This window comes from Palaemon carinicauda, chromosome 1 (assembly GCF_036898095.1).
Source record: "Palaemon carinicauda isolate YSFRI2023 chromosome 1, ASM3689809v2, whole genome shotgun sequence".
NCBI lineage: Eukaryota > Metazoa > Arthropoda > Malacostraca > Decapoda > Palaemonidae > Palaemon > Palaemon carinicauda.
In genome coordinates, this window is record NC_090725.1 from 185394995 (window position 1) to 185412802 (window position 17808).

The 17808-nt window shown below is 40.5% G+C and overlaps 1 protein-coding gene across 21 annotated transcripts in view; it reads right to left on the reverse strand.

Annotated features, from left to right (window-relative positions):
* The window catches only part of LOC137652986 (F-actin-uncapping protein LRRC16A-like), a 702357-nt gene that overhangs the window by 46352 nt on the left and 638197 nt on the right, over nucleotides 1-17808 (reverse strand). Inside the window, exon 31 of one of the 21 annotated variants that reach the window (XM_068386481.1) lies at nucleotides 14329-14519. The exons of the other annotated variants lie outside the window; for them this stretch is intronic. Within the exon in view, the coding sequence (XP_068242582.1) occupies nucleotides 14509-14519 (11 nt within the window). The 3' untranslated portion in view covers nucleotides 14329-14508. Of the gene's footprint in view, nucleotides 1-14328; nucleotides 14520-17808 lie in introns of those variants that run through there. 21 annotated transcript variants of the gene reach the window in all.

Here is a 17808-nt window from a genome sequence, read left to right on the forward strand (position 1 = left end):
CCCAAATGAGAAAAGGATCAAAGTTAGATTAAACTAAAAAATAAAAATAGCAAATTGATGACAATACTTTATGAAAGTGATTACACAGTGGTAATAGTTCTGGAAATGAACATCATAGATGACAATAAAAAGACAGCCTCTTGACAAACCAAAAGGCATTATCTTTTCTATTATTAAGAATGCCCAACACTACCTAAAATGAACAAAAGTAAGAAGGCAAATGTACCATCGAGGAGACCTAACCAAAAGAGGAGGTATACCATTGTACAAAGACTGATTCTATACAAGAATAGATAATATTGGTTTGACTTGTGTGTCAGGATAAACCCACAGGTATCCTTAGCCCTTCTTTAAATATTGGAAAACACACTTGAAAAATCAAAAGGAAGATAAATTTGACGGAAAAGTGTTTCTTAATGTACCCTCAAAGAAAACTACTGTAACCCATGACAATTTAAGGCCATTTTACAGATGCTGTGGCCTTATCCAAGACTAGAAAAAAAGTTTGACTAATGTCCTTCTCTAATAAGAGCTGCTTCCTATAAATAAAGTCTCTTCTACCATTACCATTTGGCTAAATGGCCACTAACAGTTACAGTAACTACCCACCCCCCTAGGTGTGAATATAAAGGCGTAGTATATTGAAGTAGTTATATGCATGAGAGTTGGGGAGACTGTGTAAGGATTGTGTCAGAATATCCAATGTATATGTAGGCAAAGAAATAGAACATTTCAAATTATACCAACTGACACCACCTAAGTGCATCACTGTCATAAAAATCTAATAAAAATTATGTTACTGACAAGGGTCAGCAATCCATTACCCCTTTGGGTATGAAAAGAGTCCTGGGAGAATGATTTTGAAGGAGCTGCCTCCTCTTATACAGACTTGATTCCAGGTAGTGAAATGAACAGAATGATTTAAAAGATGAGGCCAAATATCACGCAAGGACATGTCCATAACATTTACCTACAATAACAAGTTGAATTCAAAATATAATTTACTGAACTTAGCATTTGCTATTTATAAAATTACTTAACCTTATTACTTTCCTTAGAAATGATGCTGTACATTTATTTACAATGAGAAATTATTTAATAGTTTCAGCATTACTACATGCAATTCCATGCAATTTCTCAACAACTAATATGTTGCAATACCTCATAAAACTCTAGATATATTGAAGGCTCAACCCTACCCAACTTTCAATAATCTAAACAAAATTCATCAAAAAAAAAGTTTGATAAAAAAATTACTTAATTTCTATACTCATCGGGTTTCATATTGCTTCTCTTTCAATGTTTACCCTACCCTCAAACAAAAAAATCCTTCTTTCTTTCCATGTAATTGACCTGCCCTTTAGTGCAGCATTGAGGTCAAATGGTGGTACTGTATATGACAATACTACCATGTGGGTAGAGCACATCTCTCTGACTTTGTATCAATGTTGAAACTAATTCAATAACCTCTGACATCACTAATCAGAGGAAAAAAGGGTAAGGAACATACATAGGAATGCCATGTGAGTATGGATAATAGTAATTTTATCAAAATTCAGTTTATTCCTAAGAAATTCCTCCAGTATTTACATTTCTGACTTTCACGTTGAGATGAAGGTGATAAAGTGAAGGAAAGAATCGAGAGATCTTAAGCCCGGCCTACTTTAGTACTTGAAATTATTGGAGACTTGCTTTTCCTTAAAACTATTTCAACAATAATTCATTGCAAATTAAGAGAGTAATAACTCATACCTCCAGAATGAAAATTATAAAGCTGAAATTTTCCTATGAGCTATTAAAACCTATTAATGATATCAAGGAATTTAAAAATAAAAATCAATCTCAAAATCAGAGAGTTAATTTCTAAAACTATTTCTACTATATACTGTATTACCTATCACCCTGAAATATTCCACAGAGAAATCAAAATCATAACTTGAATAAAATTTTCCCAAAATTTTGATGAAAAGAAAATTTTCATTTACATCCCCTGCATCTACTACAGAATCCAATGCACATAAATTCATATAAGCAAACCATACTTTTCTCGAATAATTTTTGGAGTAAAACAATGAATATGCCACCGAGCTGTTGCTAAAACTCTTTACAAAAAAATTTCTAAAAAAAATAGGAAGAAATAGCTGTACTTCTAAAATAATGAACTTTTAAGTTCTAAGCTCTTCATTTGATTTGAATCTAATTCTCTATGAGCTTCTGCCACTAAACTCTGAATAACAAAGGATAGTATTCCTAGAGAGAAAGAGAGGACAGTTTGAAATTCTAACACCACAAAATAAGTTAGGAACCTTACCATCAATTTTTTTAGTTTTGTTGGGGGCAGTTAAGGGAGTAGTAAAAAATAGAGGGTTAGGCATGAATGTAAAGAGAGTTCTATATGAGAAAGTGATTGTACCAACTGTGATGTATGGATCGGAGTTGTGGGGAATGAAAGTGACGGAGAGACAGAAATTGAATGTGTTTGAGATGAAGTGTCTAAGGAGTATGGCTGGTGTATCTCGAGTAGATAGGGTTAGGAACGAAGTGGTGAGGGTGAGAACGGGTATAAGAAATGAGTTAGCAGCTAGAGTGGATATGTAGGTGTTGAGGTGGTTTGGCCATGTTGAGAGAATGGAAAATGGCTGTCTGCTAACGAAGGTGATGAATGCAAGAGTTGATGGGAGAAGTACAAGAGGAAGGCCAAGGTTTGGGTGGATGGATGGAGTGAAGAAAGCTCTGGGTGATAGGAGGATAGATGTGAGAAAGGCAAGAGAGCGTGCTAGAAATAGGAATGAATGGCGAGCGATTGTGACGCAGTTCCGGTAGGCCCTGCTGCTTCCTCCGGTGCCTTAGATGACCGCGGAGGTAGCAGCAGTAGGGGATCCAGCATTATGAAGCTTCATCTGTGGTGGATAATGGGGGAGGGTGGGCTGTGGTACCCTAGCAGTACCAGCTGAACTCGGTCGAGTCCCTTGTCAGGCTGGGAGGAACGTAGAGAGTAGAGGTCCCCTTTTTGTTTTGTTTCATTTGTTGATGTCGGCTACCCCCCAAAATTGGGGGAAGTGCCTTGGTATATGTATGTAGAACTCCACAACCATTAAGAAACAAAGGAATCTATTTTCTGAGGCATTACTGACCTCCATCTCCCAAGAGGAATTGTAAAAATGTTGAGGCTTATATTTTGGCTTGAAATTAATTTTGGCCCTGAAGGTAGGGAAGAGAGAAAACAATTTTTTCCTCACCAAAATTCATATTATAGGAAAAAAGACTATAGTTCACAAATATGTTTAGGTAATGCTAAAGCTAAAAGAAAGTTTTAACCAAGAGATCTTTTCAAAAGAATTTCTTCCCAGGTTAGCAAAGGATAAAAAGCATAAAAAGAGGACAGCAAATATCTCTAAACAAGAGCGCATAAGGTGGTAACTTCCTGAAATAAGGCCATTGTAAGGATGAAGTCTACATTAGCTCTTTGGATCAGTGATTACATGAACATTGCACTGGATACCAACACAACATGTGAGAAGGCCAGGTAGTTCTAAGGGAAGTTTACGGATGATAGTGACAACGACCCACAACCATAACATTTACAGCTTCTGTCACCAAACCAATTGAATTCAATGCCAGCAAGGGCTAGTTTAAAATTTTTCAAGATGTTCAACCTTAAGAGTGTGTTCCTGCATGGAGAAGTCCTTGGGGTTATAGCATCTTGCTTTTCCAAATAGGGCTGTAGCTTATCTTGTAATAATAATTATACTGACAAACCGGCTGCTGATGAGCACATGAAGGAAACATTGCAGACCATCACAGAGGATGGGGATTATTTGGGAGAGCAATTTCTTAATATAGATGAGACTGGTCTTTTTTTTTAAAACGTATGCCATCATTGACTTTCATTATAAAGGAGTCCAGATTCCCTGGATTTAAGTCGTACAAATGTGACCTCACTTATCATGCGTGGTAATGTTGCAGGATTTATTATAAAGCCAGTACTTATCTAGCTGTCCAAAACCAAGAACCCTTAAAAAAAAAGCCCTGCTGCAAGTGCATTGCATAAACAACTAAATGGCATGGATAAAGGAAGCACTGACATCAGATTGGTTTTAACAGTGCTTCATCCCTACAGTCAAGCTTTATTTTGACAAAAAAAGTAATTTTGATTGGTAATTTGTAACTTTAAGAAGTTATCAATTTTAGAATTTTTGTAGGTAGTAAGTTGGCCAAGGCACCATCCACCCATTGAGATACTACCGCTAGTGTGTTATTGGGTCCTTTGACTGGCCACACACGACTACATTGGATCCCTCTCTTTAGTTACGTCTCATTTTTTGCATTGCCTACAAAATACACTGAATAGTCAGGCTTATTCTATACACATTCTTCTGTGTCCTCATACAGCTAATCTCATTCAGATTACCAAACAATTCTTCTCTTAAAGGGTTAACTGCTACACTGTAATAGATCAGTGGCTACTTTCCTCTTGGTAAGGGTAGAAGAGACTCTTTAGCTATGGTAAGCAGCTCTTCTAGGAGAAAGACACTCCAAAATCAAACCATTGTTCTCTAGTCTTGGGTAGTGCCATAGCCTCTGTACCATGGTCTTCCACTGTCTTGGTTTAGAGTTTTCTTACTAGAGGGTAGACTCGGGCACATTATTCTATCTTATTTCTCTTCCTCTTGTTATTTCAAAGTTTTCAAAGATTATATATGAAAGATTTATTTCAAAGTTATTATTCTTAAACATCTCACATAGTTTATTTCATTTCTTCATTAGGCTAATATTCCCTGTTGAAGCCCTTTGGCTTATACCATCTTGCTTTTCTAACTAGAATTGTAGCTTAGCAAGTAATAATAATATTATGGAGTAAAATATGTTATTATTTTGTGAATTAAAAGTAGTGGTATATGTTTGTATCTTTAGCACATTTCATACTGCATCTAACCTTGTTTTCATAACACTACAGTATAATTTTCTTACATTTGTAAGGGGATACTAATGTATTGAAAATATTTCTATGGCACTTTAATTTTTCACTTTTACTACTCACAGGAACAAAATACTGTGCACATTCTAAACCACCATTATCTGGTAATTATTGCCTTACTTAAAGTTAGTATAACAAAGTTGTTCAGGTATTTCATTTCATTACTGTTGGGCAAAACAAGTACTATTATTGAAGTACATCTTTTGTGTTTAATATTGATGTTTTCAATTTGAAGCAAACCCCCCCAAAAATTCTTTCATGTGTATCAAGGGGAGGGGCTCAAGGACTCCCTCTCAAAGTTAAGGAGGTGCCAGCCTGAAAAAGACTGGGAACCACTGCCACAGAAAATCTACAGTACTCCAATAACAGGTTACATGCAGTTTCATTGAATTTGTCCAGGAGGTACTTTAAGGAAGAGCTGATGAAGTGGGAGGAGCACATGTTGAGAGACTGGTCTTGTGTTAGCTATCCAAACTTTAGCAACCTTTAAAGACAAAGTGAATGAGTATTGCTAATATCTGACATTTCCATTATCACTGACTGAACAGCTTACATCTATTTACTGGGCGAAGTGTAAATAGCAAGTTAAACTCAAAGAACTTTTGTTCTCAGTAATGACAATATAATGATATATTAAGCATATCACTATTATTCTTAAAACAACTTTTGAGTAAATAAATTTAAGTGCTTTGTAATTTGAATGTATAATAAATTTCTCAAAATCATTGAAGGAATAATTACCAAATTAGTTCTCTAAACGTTAAATATTTCTTTATAGTTAGGATGATGTCATTATCCAGCAATAAGATGAGAAATATCTGTTACCAAACAGGTAAAATAAGATGTTGCTTTCAATATCTCCACTTAGCACTTACTGTAAAACAATAAGCTTTAAGCTTAATTATGGGACGAGTTAAAATACAAAAAGTTTCATACATCATGTGAATACAAACAACCTTCACTTATCCACACTTTCCTTATCCAAACTCACCGAAAACTGCACACTATCGAGTGCGAGCTAGTGCGAATACCGAATTGAGTACAAATCCTATAAAAATTGGGAATGAGAAAATAGGTTCTCTAGAATCTAAATAGAGGGCACATAGGTCTTGCAGAAGATTCTGATTACATTTTGCAATGGTAAAATGGGTTTTTGTAACCGTAATTTTCTTTGTGCACACACATGCATACAGTAACTGCCTACTGAGTGCTTTCGTGACAGTCATGTACTGAAAGATTCCTGTAACAACTGAAAAGGGATTTTAGCATTTTGCTTAATAAAATTATTTCTGTTTGCTTATTACATGTTTTAAATGGTAAATCTCTTCGTTTCTTTGGATTCTCAGAATTCATATATTTTCAGAAGTAACCTGTCAACATTTTGACCTTCTTCACAAGCCCTTGGAACTTTTAGTGTAGATATAGGCGGGATAATAATTGCATATACTGTAGCTTTAACATGAACAACATGACAAATTTGGAGATAATTTGTATTTTTCCCTAACTAATACAAACCTGGAGATATTTACGTACATGGATTACCTTTCAGCGGCAGCTAGAGGTAGCCATAAGACTTTAATTGCAAAGTGGCAACCCTGCCAAACCACTTGAGCGGGTAGACTGTGGGTGGCCGGGAGGTACCCAGCTGCCTCTATGTCTACTCTCACAGCAGTGAGACGTCACATTTTATTGCAGGCAGGACTTCTAGGAGACAGGTGATGGCGGGCCAATTTATATAACTTCAGGTTTGTATTAGTTAGGGAAAAATACAAATCATCTCTAAATTTGTTATTTGCTCCCATACTAAGAAACCTTCCGTTATTTATGTGGATGACTTACTCTTAGGTGGATGGAAGTCCTACATCTTTCAGGGACATTGACCCAGTTTTACCTAATACAGTATATGACTGTGGTCTATGGAAAACTTTAAACACCTCGCTGAAATATACAGTGCTAGTATACTCGCGGTCTGTGCACTGCAGTGTAATAGAGGATGTTAATTTATATGAACACCTTCGAGTTTACATAGGAAAACAAGATATATCCCACTGCTCCCTCACACAAAGCAATGGGGGACGTGTGCAGTATAACAATTTTATAACTTATGCAAGGCTACACAAGGGAAGTGATAACTACCTGGAGAGGTTGAAGCCAATTTGCAGAGGGACCCATGGTGCTGTACTCCCAAGAGAGGGGAAGATGAAGAAAAGAAAGCCAGACATTCTTCTAATTCATCCCAGTCTTAACCCGGGTAGCCAATGCCCTAAACCAACTGCTACTTGTCCATCAAGGAGCCTGAGGTATCTTGAACCACTTGTTGAGCAGCCACCACAGGACTGATAGTGAATGTATCGAGTCTCCTGTGGGTCACATCTTTTAAATAATGGGCTGTGAAGGTGGTCTTTCTCTTCCACACGCCTGGTTAGAGAATTTGCAATACGGAGAAGTTGCACTTGAATGCCAGGGAAGTACTGATTCCCCTGACATCGTGGGCTCTATGACGACGAGCCTGAGGAGGATCGGGAGCTGAGGCTCTTTTGATTACTTGGCGAATCCAGAGGAAACTGTATTTTTGGTGATCCTCCCCTTTACTCTCCTTGAACTAACAGGGGTGTTAGTCTGTGCAGTGTTGCTTCAGTGCGTATAAGATAGTATCTCAAACTCCTTACTGGGCATAGTAACAACTGATCTGGGTCATTGGTTACAGAACGAAGACTCACAATCCAAAAGGGCCCGAATCTATGGTCCAGAACCCCTGGATTTTGAGACTTAGCAATAAACTCTGGGACAAAGCCGAGTGTCACTTCCCCCTATCCCCTTGAATGGGCAATGTCATACGAGAGGCCATGAAGTTCGATGACTCTCTTTGCAGAGGCAAAAGTGAGCAGGACCACTGTCTTCAAAGTGACATTTTGGTAAGTTGCATGACGCAATGGTTCATAAGGAGGTCCTTTCAAGTAAGTATCTCAAGACGAGAACCACGTTTCAAAGAGGAGGCCTAATCTCTGACTGAGCCAAGTTATCTCATAACTCCGTAGGAATAAAGAAAGCTCCAACGAAGAGGAAATATCTACTCCTTTCAGCTTAAAGGCAAAGTTTAAGGCTGAGCGATAGCTTTTCACCGCCGAGACTAAAAGGCGTTTTCCTACCGGAGGTGATAACCTTTCACTGCCGAGACTGAAAGGAGTTTTTCCTACCGGAGGTATATAAGGAACTCAGCTATTACTGGAATAGTGGCAGGCGAGTGGAGAGATATTCCTTCCACAACACCAACCACAGAATACTCTCCATTTTGCCTGGTAGACTGAGGCTAAGGACCTATGCAAGTATCCGGACATTTGCTCAGCAACTTGTCGTGAAAAGCCCTTCTGAGAGAGGAGATGCTGGGTAGTCTCCAGGTGTGAAGTCGAAGCGACTGCACAGTCTTGTGGAAGATGTTCGCGTGAGGTTGAGTAGATCTGGTAGTGGAGGGAGTTCTCTAGGTAGGTCTACAAGAAGGTGCAGGAGGTCTGGAAACTACTCTGCTTGATGCCATAGTGGAGCTACAAGGGTCATCATTAGATCTTTGGACACACTGGTTTTGTTGAGCACTCTTCTCATCCGACAAAATGGGGAAAATGCGTAAACGTCGATGTTGTACCACCATTGTTGGAATGCATCTTGCCATAGAGCCTGAGGGTCCGGGACTGAAGACCAGTGCAGCATAAGCTTGCTGTTCACAGATGTTGCGAACAGGTCTACATTCGCGGAACCGCACAAAGTCAGGACTTTGTTGGCTATCTGACGATTCAAAGATCATTCAGAGCCTACTATCTGAATCGCTCTGCTCAGATTGTCCATGAGCACATTCCTCTGCCGGGAATGAATTGGGCTGATAGTCACTGAACGTTCTTCTGACCCTCTGAGGATCTTTACTACAAGATGGCATAGAGGCTGCGAAAAGGTACCGCCCTGTTTGTTTAAGTAAGCCACTACTTTGGTGTTGTCGCTTATCAACACCACCGAGTGACCTGTCATCAACTGTTGGAACTGAAGAGCTAGGTAAGATGCTCTCATCTCTAGTAGATTTACATGCTGGTACCTTTCTGACTCTGACCAAAGGCCAGATATTGTATGGTGCCGCAGGTGAGCCCCCACCCTTCTTTTGATGCATCTGTGAAGAGCATCAAATCCGGAGGGTGAAAAAGAAGATTCTGGCCTCGTCGAAGGTTTTGGTCTCCCATCCACCAACTCAAATCCGTCACCTGATCCCGAGTTATAGGAACTCGGGCATCAGGTGGATCAGAGTGTTGGTTCCACACTGACTTCACCTGCCACTGCAGGGATCTTATCATGAGATGGCCGTTTGGAACGCGACGGATGAGAGAAGTTAGATGGCCTGACAGACTTAACCAACGAGAGGCTGGAAGAACTTCTTTCCTGAGGAAGGGTGCAGCCACTTCCTTCAGTCTGTGTACTCTTTTGTCTGATGGGAAGACTTTTTCTTGGATGATGTCTATGATCATACCGAGGTATACCAGTCTCTGTGAAGGTTGCACTAATGACTTCTCATGATTTATCAGAAACCCCAGGTCCTGACAAAACTCGAGAAGCATGTCCCGGTGAGGAAGAAGAGTCGTCTCCGAGTCTGCTAGGATCAACCAGTCGTCCAGATATCTGAGAAGATGGATGCTGTTCCTGTGAGCCCAAGACGACACTAGTGTGAGAACACTGGTGATTACCTGAGGAACTATCAAGAGACAGAAGCATAGAACCTTGAACAGGTATGTCTTTTTCACTTTTAAGAATCTGATACTTGCTTGAAGACAGATGGATTAGGATTTGGAAGTATGCGTCCTTTAGATCCAGTGTGCACATGAAGTCTGTTGGACGAACCGCTTAGATGACCATGTCTGCCGTCTCCATTCTGAACTGAGTCTGTTGAACAAACTTGTTCACCAGAAAAATTAGATTCTAAAAGCCTGAGGACTCGTCCACGACTTCTTGGAGAGCATCCTTCTACAGCATGGTCTGGACTTCGGCCTGGCTCCTTTGCTGATCTCTTCGCATTGAAGATTAGATGTAATGGATCCCGAGTCAGAGGAGGGAGGATCTGCTCTGTGAAGCTGCCACCTCTGCCAGCGGCGCTTTAGGCATCCTCCCACAGGTGGTAGGTGATGAGGAATGCCATTCCTACTGGGAGTGACCACCTCGGCCACCTCCCTTTCCTCCCTCCTTTCCTCTGAAGAACTTGGACCCCTTCTGTCCCTTGGACGAAAAGTGCCGCTTTAACACCTTGGAAAGTCCAGAGGACCTAGAAGTTGACTGGTGAGTAGAGGAAGGTGCTTGCCGAGACCATGAAGACTGGGAACGTCTACCATATGTCCACGATGTCATGGCCCAATGGAGGAGAGAATCGGATGATTTCCTCCATCGCTCAGCAGCCCTCTCTATCTCATCCAGAACGACAAGAGATGAACCCTAGAGGGTGGAATTCCTAAACCAAGAGACCTCCACTTTCGGCACCTGTTTGTGGAACCTACCTATGCTGGTATCCCTTCTCTTGAGGATGACGTTCGCCCAAAAGTTGACGACGTGGTGCGATAGGAACTCAAGTGTCTGGGTACCTGACAACAGGAAAGACTCCATAGTCCTCCTGGCCAACTCCTTCGATAGATCGTGGGAGCAAACCATGACGCCTAAGGATCCCAGCCATAGATCGAGCCACGAAGCCTGCATGGTGTACTTCACGCCTTTCTCTATGTTCAGGAGCTCAACTGCTGAGAGGGAGGCCTTCAGAGAGGAGAGGGTTTGAGTTGCAATATCCTTCGTTAGGGACTCTTCCAAAGGGTCGAGGGTCATGGTGGAATGTGGTTCTCCTTCGATCTCATAATACTAAGAAAGTGGGAGGGACCAAGGGGAGGAACCTGCCCTCAAGGAACTAGAAGTTCAAGCTATCTGGGCGATAGCTTTCCTTTTGGCGGCTGTCAAGCCATTGGACCAGGGCAGAGCTGCACTGGACGTGGAAGGCTTCTGGGTCTTGAATATCTCATCAAAAATCATGTCCTTTCCTTCCTGGATGGTAAAACTAGGACTGGACACTGTTGATGGCCCTCATACAAGCAAGGACCTGCCAAAAGGTATGTTCTGACTCACGTCTCTCCTGTTCGGAGTGATAGTTCGGACTGGTCGCCTTTGGAAGATTCTCATCTTCCGAGTCTAAGGAGTCATTCACCTCCAAGCTCCCATCCAGAGCCTGGGGTAGGTCAGGGTCATCAACGGAATCACTGGGGGGACTGTCTCCGTGCCTTAGCCAATCTAGTTTCCTGTGCCACAGCGTTCTTAGCTTTCGTCTTCGTGTCGTTCGATTTCCCTACGCGGTTTTGGGAGGGGCACTTGACTTAGCCTTAGCAGCAGGAGCTGAAGGCTCCTTTTCTGGAGGAGGTAGAGAAACTGGACGTTGGTCTGGAGGCGCTACCTCAATTTCTTGAGGGTTGAAGAGATGGATTGCAATCTCCCTGGGCGAGCCTATGTCCCTACTTATCCTAGGACAAATGATATCGACGTGAGGTGGTTACGCCTCTCATCCTTCTCTTCTACTTCTTGGTGATGACCTCCTTTACCTTTACTGGCATAAAAGGTAAGTTGGACATATAAGGATCAGAAGGAATAGGACCTTCAGCACACAATCAGGGTGGAGGTGATCTGCACACTTGTGTCTGCCGTTGACTTTCTTCTAGGGTCCCGACAAACCCGACAAGGGTTCTAGGGAAATCCTAGGGCTTGCCTTGACAGTCAGAGGTTGTGACGGTGTAGGAGCCACATTTGGAGTCTTCAGGAGGGTGGTCATAAAAGTGTTCACCCATGGAGGAAGCTCTAAACCTCTAGGTATACCCTGGAATTCCCTAGGAGAGTGGCCTTTGGGTGGAACTCTAGAAGGAGCTCCGGTCGACAGAGGTGATAACCTCTGAGACAGAGGCACACGTTTCTTCAGACGCGAACGAAGGTCCGGACTAATAAGAACATTCGCGAACTTATTAGAGGGCTTCTTGAACCCTTCTGGGAAGGGTGTTGGTCTTCCGCTGGAGGTGGAAGATGCATATGGATGAGACGAAGGTGTTGGTACCGCACTTCTCATGGTTGCGACACATCTGCTCATGAATTTCTCATGGAAATTGACGATTTGCTTGTGAAATCACGAGATTCACGAGCAAAATTGCAAGTTTCACGTGTCAACTGATACGATTCACGAGCACAAGTGCTCACAACCGGAGCACTAGGAGCCACAGAGGAAGAGGAAGGTCTAACACCTTCCAGCTGCCCCACAGAAGTTCCTACATCCGACAAAGTTGGCAGAGGAGGCCTCTGAGTAGGGACTACTCTAGTTGGAGAACCCGTCACAGCAGGACGCATTTCCAAGCATCACATAGGCAAGCGCTTTGCTAGAACTCCCCAGGCGGCGAAAGGCACTGGGGGTTTAGCTGAATGTCTGTTAGAGGAATGGTCATTCTTATCTTAAGGTCCAGTCCGAGGTCATTTGGAAGTTCTGGTTGAGGGGTTATATGGTGATGGGCTACATGTATACCCACCTCTACCTCTAGACGAGAACGTCTAGACCTTGATCGCGAACGTACGGTTTGTGATCTTGAACGAAAGCATCTAGTTCTCGTTTGAGAACGGCGAATGCGAGTGTCGGCATCGCGATCAAGAACACTGTTCTTGTGAACAGTAACCCCGTGAGCGTGAATGTCGCCATCATGAATGGGCTCCTAGTCCTCGCGAGCGCCGTTCTCATCATCTAGATTGCAAAGATCTAGAACGCGAGTGTCTGGACTTAGGTCTAGACTTTGCTCGTGACCGTGTAGATCACGATTGCAAGACTCGTCCTCGTGAAGATGAACGCCTCCGAGGAGAGCGTTGTGACCTACGGTCTCGTGAGCGCGAGGCTCTAAAGCGTGAGCGCCTTTTACAAGAACAGTGCTCGGATCGTGATGACCTAAGAACAGCGCTCGGATTGTGATGAACTATGATCCAAGAGATCTTTCAATCGTCGTGAACTGCGATCAGGGGAAGAGAGTCCAGAAGAAGGGCGAGCGATGGTGATGCTCGCTTTTTTGCGCTGCTGATGGTAGGAGCGCTGGTCCCCGGAAGATCTCCACCTGCAACCTGTGGGGAGAAACAAAGGGTTGAAGGTTAGGGGACAACAAGGTCCAAGGCTGGAGAGTGTTCGTCGTCAGCAGGGGGCCGTTGGAGAGGTGAACGCGAACAATCACCTCGTCCACGCGTGGAAGGGCCAGGAGAAGGCGACAGATGTACCTCGCACAATTCCAAAGCATGAGATGTCGACGGCTCTGGAGAAGGGTCTTTCCTGGCACCACGCTTTAGAAGGAGCAGCAGCTCCTCCTTAGAAGGGGGTCCCGAAATCCCTAAGGACGACCACACCTGCAGCAGATCTGAAATGGCGAATGGCTCGCCAGTGGCTGGAGGAGAAGTTGCTCCTCTAAGGGAAGCAACACCCACTCCAGTACCCCAGGGTTGTGAAGGAGTTAATCAATCTGCGCTCCTACTCGATCGTTTCTCATAAGAGCATGAGCAAGGAGCTTTTGAGAGAGATTTAGGGGTGCGAGAAGACCAAGCTCTGCTTGCCCATGAGGGAGAACGGTCGCGCTTTGTCTTCTTCCTACGGCACCCAAATTTCTCCCATTGGGAGGCAGACACTCCCTACACTCTGACGCCCTGCTCGCATCGATGCCCTCGGCAAGTAAGAAACAAAGAGTGCGGGTTGGTCTCCGACGACATGAAGGTCCCACACGCGGCACCCTCGCTCGCTGGACAGGTTCACAAGATGAAGGCAATTGCAAAAGAAGACATGCACACCTGAAAAGGGAAACCCAAATTGAAAAAGTACAATGACAGTCAAGAGTAGAGCAGACACGTCTGATCTCTACTGAGCAAAAAGAAAAAAGTGAAGTCTCTCACTGCTGTGAGAGTATATATAGAGGTGGCTGGGTACCCCCCAGCGCCCCCAGCCTACCTGCTCAAGCGGTAAGGCTGGGTTGCCACCTCGCAATAAAAGTCTAATGGCTACCTCCAGCTGCCGCTGAAAGATAATCCACATAATTAACAGAAGATTTGTTTGTATGGGAACAAATGAAGATCTATAGTCTTATTGGCAAAAACAATGATGTAAAATCTTTTTTGGAAAAATAGCTGAAAAGGCCCTCTCATAATGAAAAGAATAACAAGGGAAAAAACATTCTATGTCAGAAGAGGTTCGCCGAATGTTTAACTATCTAAAATTCAAACTTGAAGTAAAATTCTTTGGAAAGAAAGTCTAGATTTATTAACATACATTTTAACAGACATTCAATCAAATGCAAGACCCTTTTCCTTAGCTCACAAGATGTGGTCATATTTGAATGCCTATACCTGAATTTTACTTATAAACAAAAACTGATCCTTTTGAATTCACATTTTGCATTATGTAACTTCACAGTTGTTTCTAAACTTCAAGCGACTTCAAACACAAGGCTTTAGGCAATCTTCAATCACTACAGGATCCCTTTAAAATTCATATATAAAAATAGAAATAAATATTACAATTTTATATTTCAAGGAAACCATATTAAACATCTGAAATTATGTTAAAAAAAAGAGCATTTGGTCATAACTAATAAGTCCATAAAATATATGGTGGCTTGGTGTGTAAAATAATCTAATGAACACATATTACATTTACAATACTATATGTAATTTAATTTTAAACTTAAATTTTGCAAAAATACACTATAATTTCAATACCAGATACTTAAACTATTTAATGCCTGATACTCATAAACTACTGTTTTACAAAGAAAGTAATATAACAAAATTGCCACAATATTTCCTTCACTAATAAAGAAACTACTGGAACTATAAATTTCTCTTTGCCAATATACTTATTGAAAGATTATTAAGACAAGATTCTACAAAATGTTTACGGCATACATGCAGCTTCTAGATTTTTTAAATAATTTCAACTTATTTACTAGATATGTAGCCTACAATTAATACTTTAGGATAGAAAGATATTACCATCATGAAACAAATATAATTCCCCAACACAGATCAAACTAACCCAAAACCATATCCAAACCTCTTGTTGCTCAATCCTAGTTGTTAGAATTTGAAGATTCAAAAAATTTGCTATTAATTCTCTTTGTCAGATTAAAAAGCTTTATGATTTATTGAAGATTTGCAAACTCCATGAGAGTTTCTAAACAACTAAAAATGTACGAAACTCCTAGATATCAGATTATATTACTCAGTGATCAAAACAAAAATTGAATGACTAATTATCTACTAAAGAAGTACAACCAACCAGAAGACAAGAGAGACAAAACCCTTAATAATATATGATTCCTATTAATCACAACAGGGAGAAAGAAATCAGACAGTTGTAGACCTTCATAATGAAGAGGAAAGCATAAAATATAATAAAAGAATAAAGGAAACAGGAAAACTATATCAATTAAAGTATTGTATTACATCACACTAAAAAACAAAAGCATAAGAAGGTATATAAGGCGACAGCAAATATAATTACAATACAAGTACACCTGGACTTGCCATTGGGCTGTAGCTAAGAACTTTATGGATTAAGAAAATTCAAATGCACCTCTTACTCAACACCATTTTGACTAAGCAATTTTTCACTTTCACTCTCTTTTCTTTGTAAAACCTTAAAAAGAAGTGATTCGATGTGAGGAGAGTCAAGACTCATATAAGTTTTAACCTGGTCCTAAGGTCAGTTAAACCTACAATCATAATTACTCTATTCCTTATCATGTCTTATTTACAACATGATGTACAGTATTAGGATTCTTAAACAAATCATTTTTCTTCATTCTTTGCTTTCCATTTCTTAATTTTCTCTACTACACTGATTCATAATAGAACTATAGCACATGCTGAACACAACATTCTGATCTGTGCCTTGATGTACATGATTACTATGTTATTTTGATAAACTTAGCTAATCTATATTCATCTGGATTTTATTTAGAAATATTAATTCTACTTATTTACAGCTTAAGAGTTCTAATGGTTTTATAACTTTTCTTTGACAAAAACTTGGCATAAACTGTTTGTAATCAAAAGCATATGTTTGCCAAGGCCTTGAAATAATTTGGCAATAAAGACTTCCACATTAACAAACATTTAAGTTACTTCATTGAAATAATATTACAGTACCATATATTGTAAAGTTCACTTACTACAACAAAGTTATCTGTTATTTTGCACAAGTTAGCAAGAAGAGGAGCTTTTAGCACTAGTTGGAGAATTGGTAATGTTACTCCTCTATGTAAATGTGTTTGTGGTAGCTCAAGTCCCACTGATTACCGCCCAATTTCCATAACTCCCATATTATCTAAAGTTTTTGAGCGTCTTCTGGCAAAACGTCTTAATAGGTTTGCTGAAGGTAATCATCTACTCCCTAGTTTGCAATTTGGTTTTCGTAAAGGCCTTGGAGCATGTGATGCCCTTCTTACAATCTCCAATGCTGTACAGAAATCCCTTGATTGTGGTCGGGAAGTTCGTATGATTGGCCTTGATTTTAGTGCTGCCTTTGACCGTGTTAATCATGAGTCCCTTGTTTTCAAACTGAAACAGTTGGGAGTGGGTGGGTCGTTTCTTAGCATTATTATTGATTTTTTAAGTAATAGATCTCAAAGAGTTGTTGTTGATGGGCACCATAGTGATTATAGGAATGTGATATCCGGTGTTCCACAGGGTAGCGTTCTTGGCCCATTACTTTTCATACTATATACACATGACATGTGGTTTGGCCTAGAAAACAAGCTTGTTGCATATGCAGATGATGCTACTCTCTTTGCATCAATTCCATCCCCTGAATGTAGATCTAGGGTTGGTGAATCCCTTAATAGAGATTTAGCTAGAATTAGTGCATGGTGCAAATTATGGGGTATGAAGTTGAATCCTAACAAAACTCAAAGTATGATTGTAAGTAGGTCAAGGACGGTGGCTCCTCAACATCCGGATCTCAGTATTGATAATGTTTCTTTAAATATGTATGACTCTCTCAAAATTTTAGGTGTGATTCTCGACAGTAAATTTACTTTTGAGAAACATATAAGGTCTGTGTCTTCTTCAATTGCACAAAAAATAGGCTTATTGAGAAAGTCTTTCAAGATTTTCGGTGATCAATCTATTCTGAAGAAGTGTTTTAATTCTTTCATTCTACCTTGTTTTGAGTATTGTTCTCCTGTCTGGTCTTCAGCTGCTGATTCTCATCTTAATTTGTTGGACAGAAACTTACGGTCTATTAAATTTCTTATTCCTGATCTAGATATTAATCTCTGGCACCGTCGTTCAATTAGTTCATTATGCATGTTGCATAAGATTTTTCATAACTCTGACCATCCTTTACATCCAGATCTCCCTGGACAATTCTATCCTGTTCGTAATACTAGGCAGGCAGTTAATTCTAATAGCCAGGCCTTCTCCATCACGAGGCTCAATACTACGCAGTACTCTAGAAGTTTTATTCCAGCTGTTACGAAGTTGTGGAATGATCTTCCTAATCGGGTGGTTGAATCAGTAGAACTTCAAAAGTTCAAAGTTGAAGCAAATGCTTTTTTGTTGACCAGGCGGACATGAGTCTTTTATAGTTTATTTATGACATATTTGTTTTTGATGATGTTAATAGTTTATTTATGACATATTTGTTTTTGATGATGTTAATAGTTTATATATGACATGTCTGTTTTGACGTTGTTACTGTTTTTAGAATGATTTATTGTTAATTTGTTCTCTTCATTTATTTATTTCCTTATTTCCTTTCCTCACTG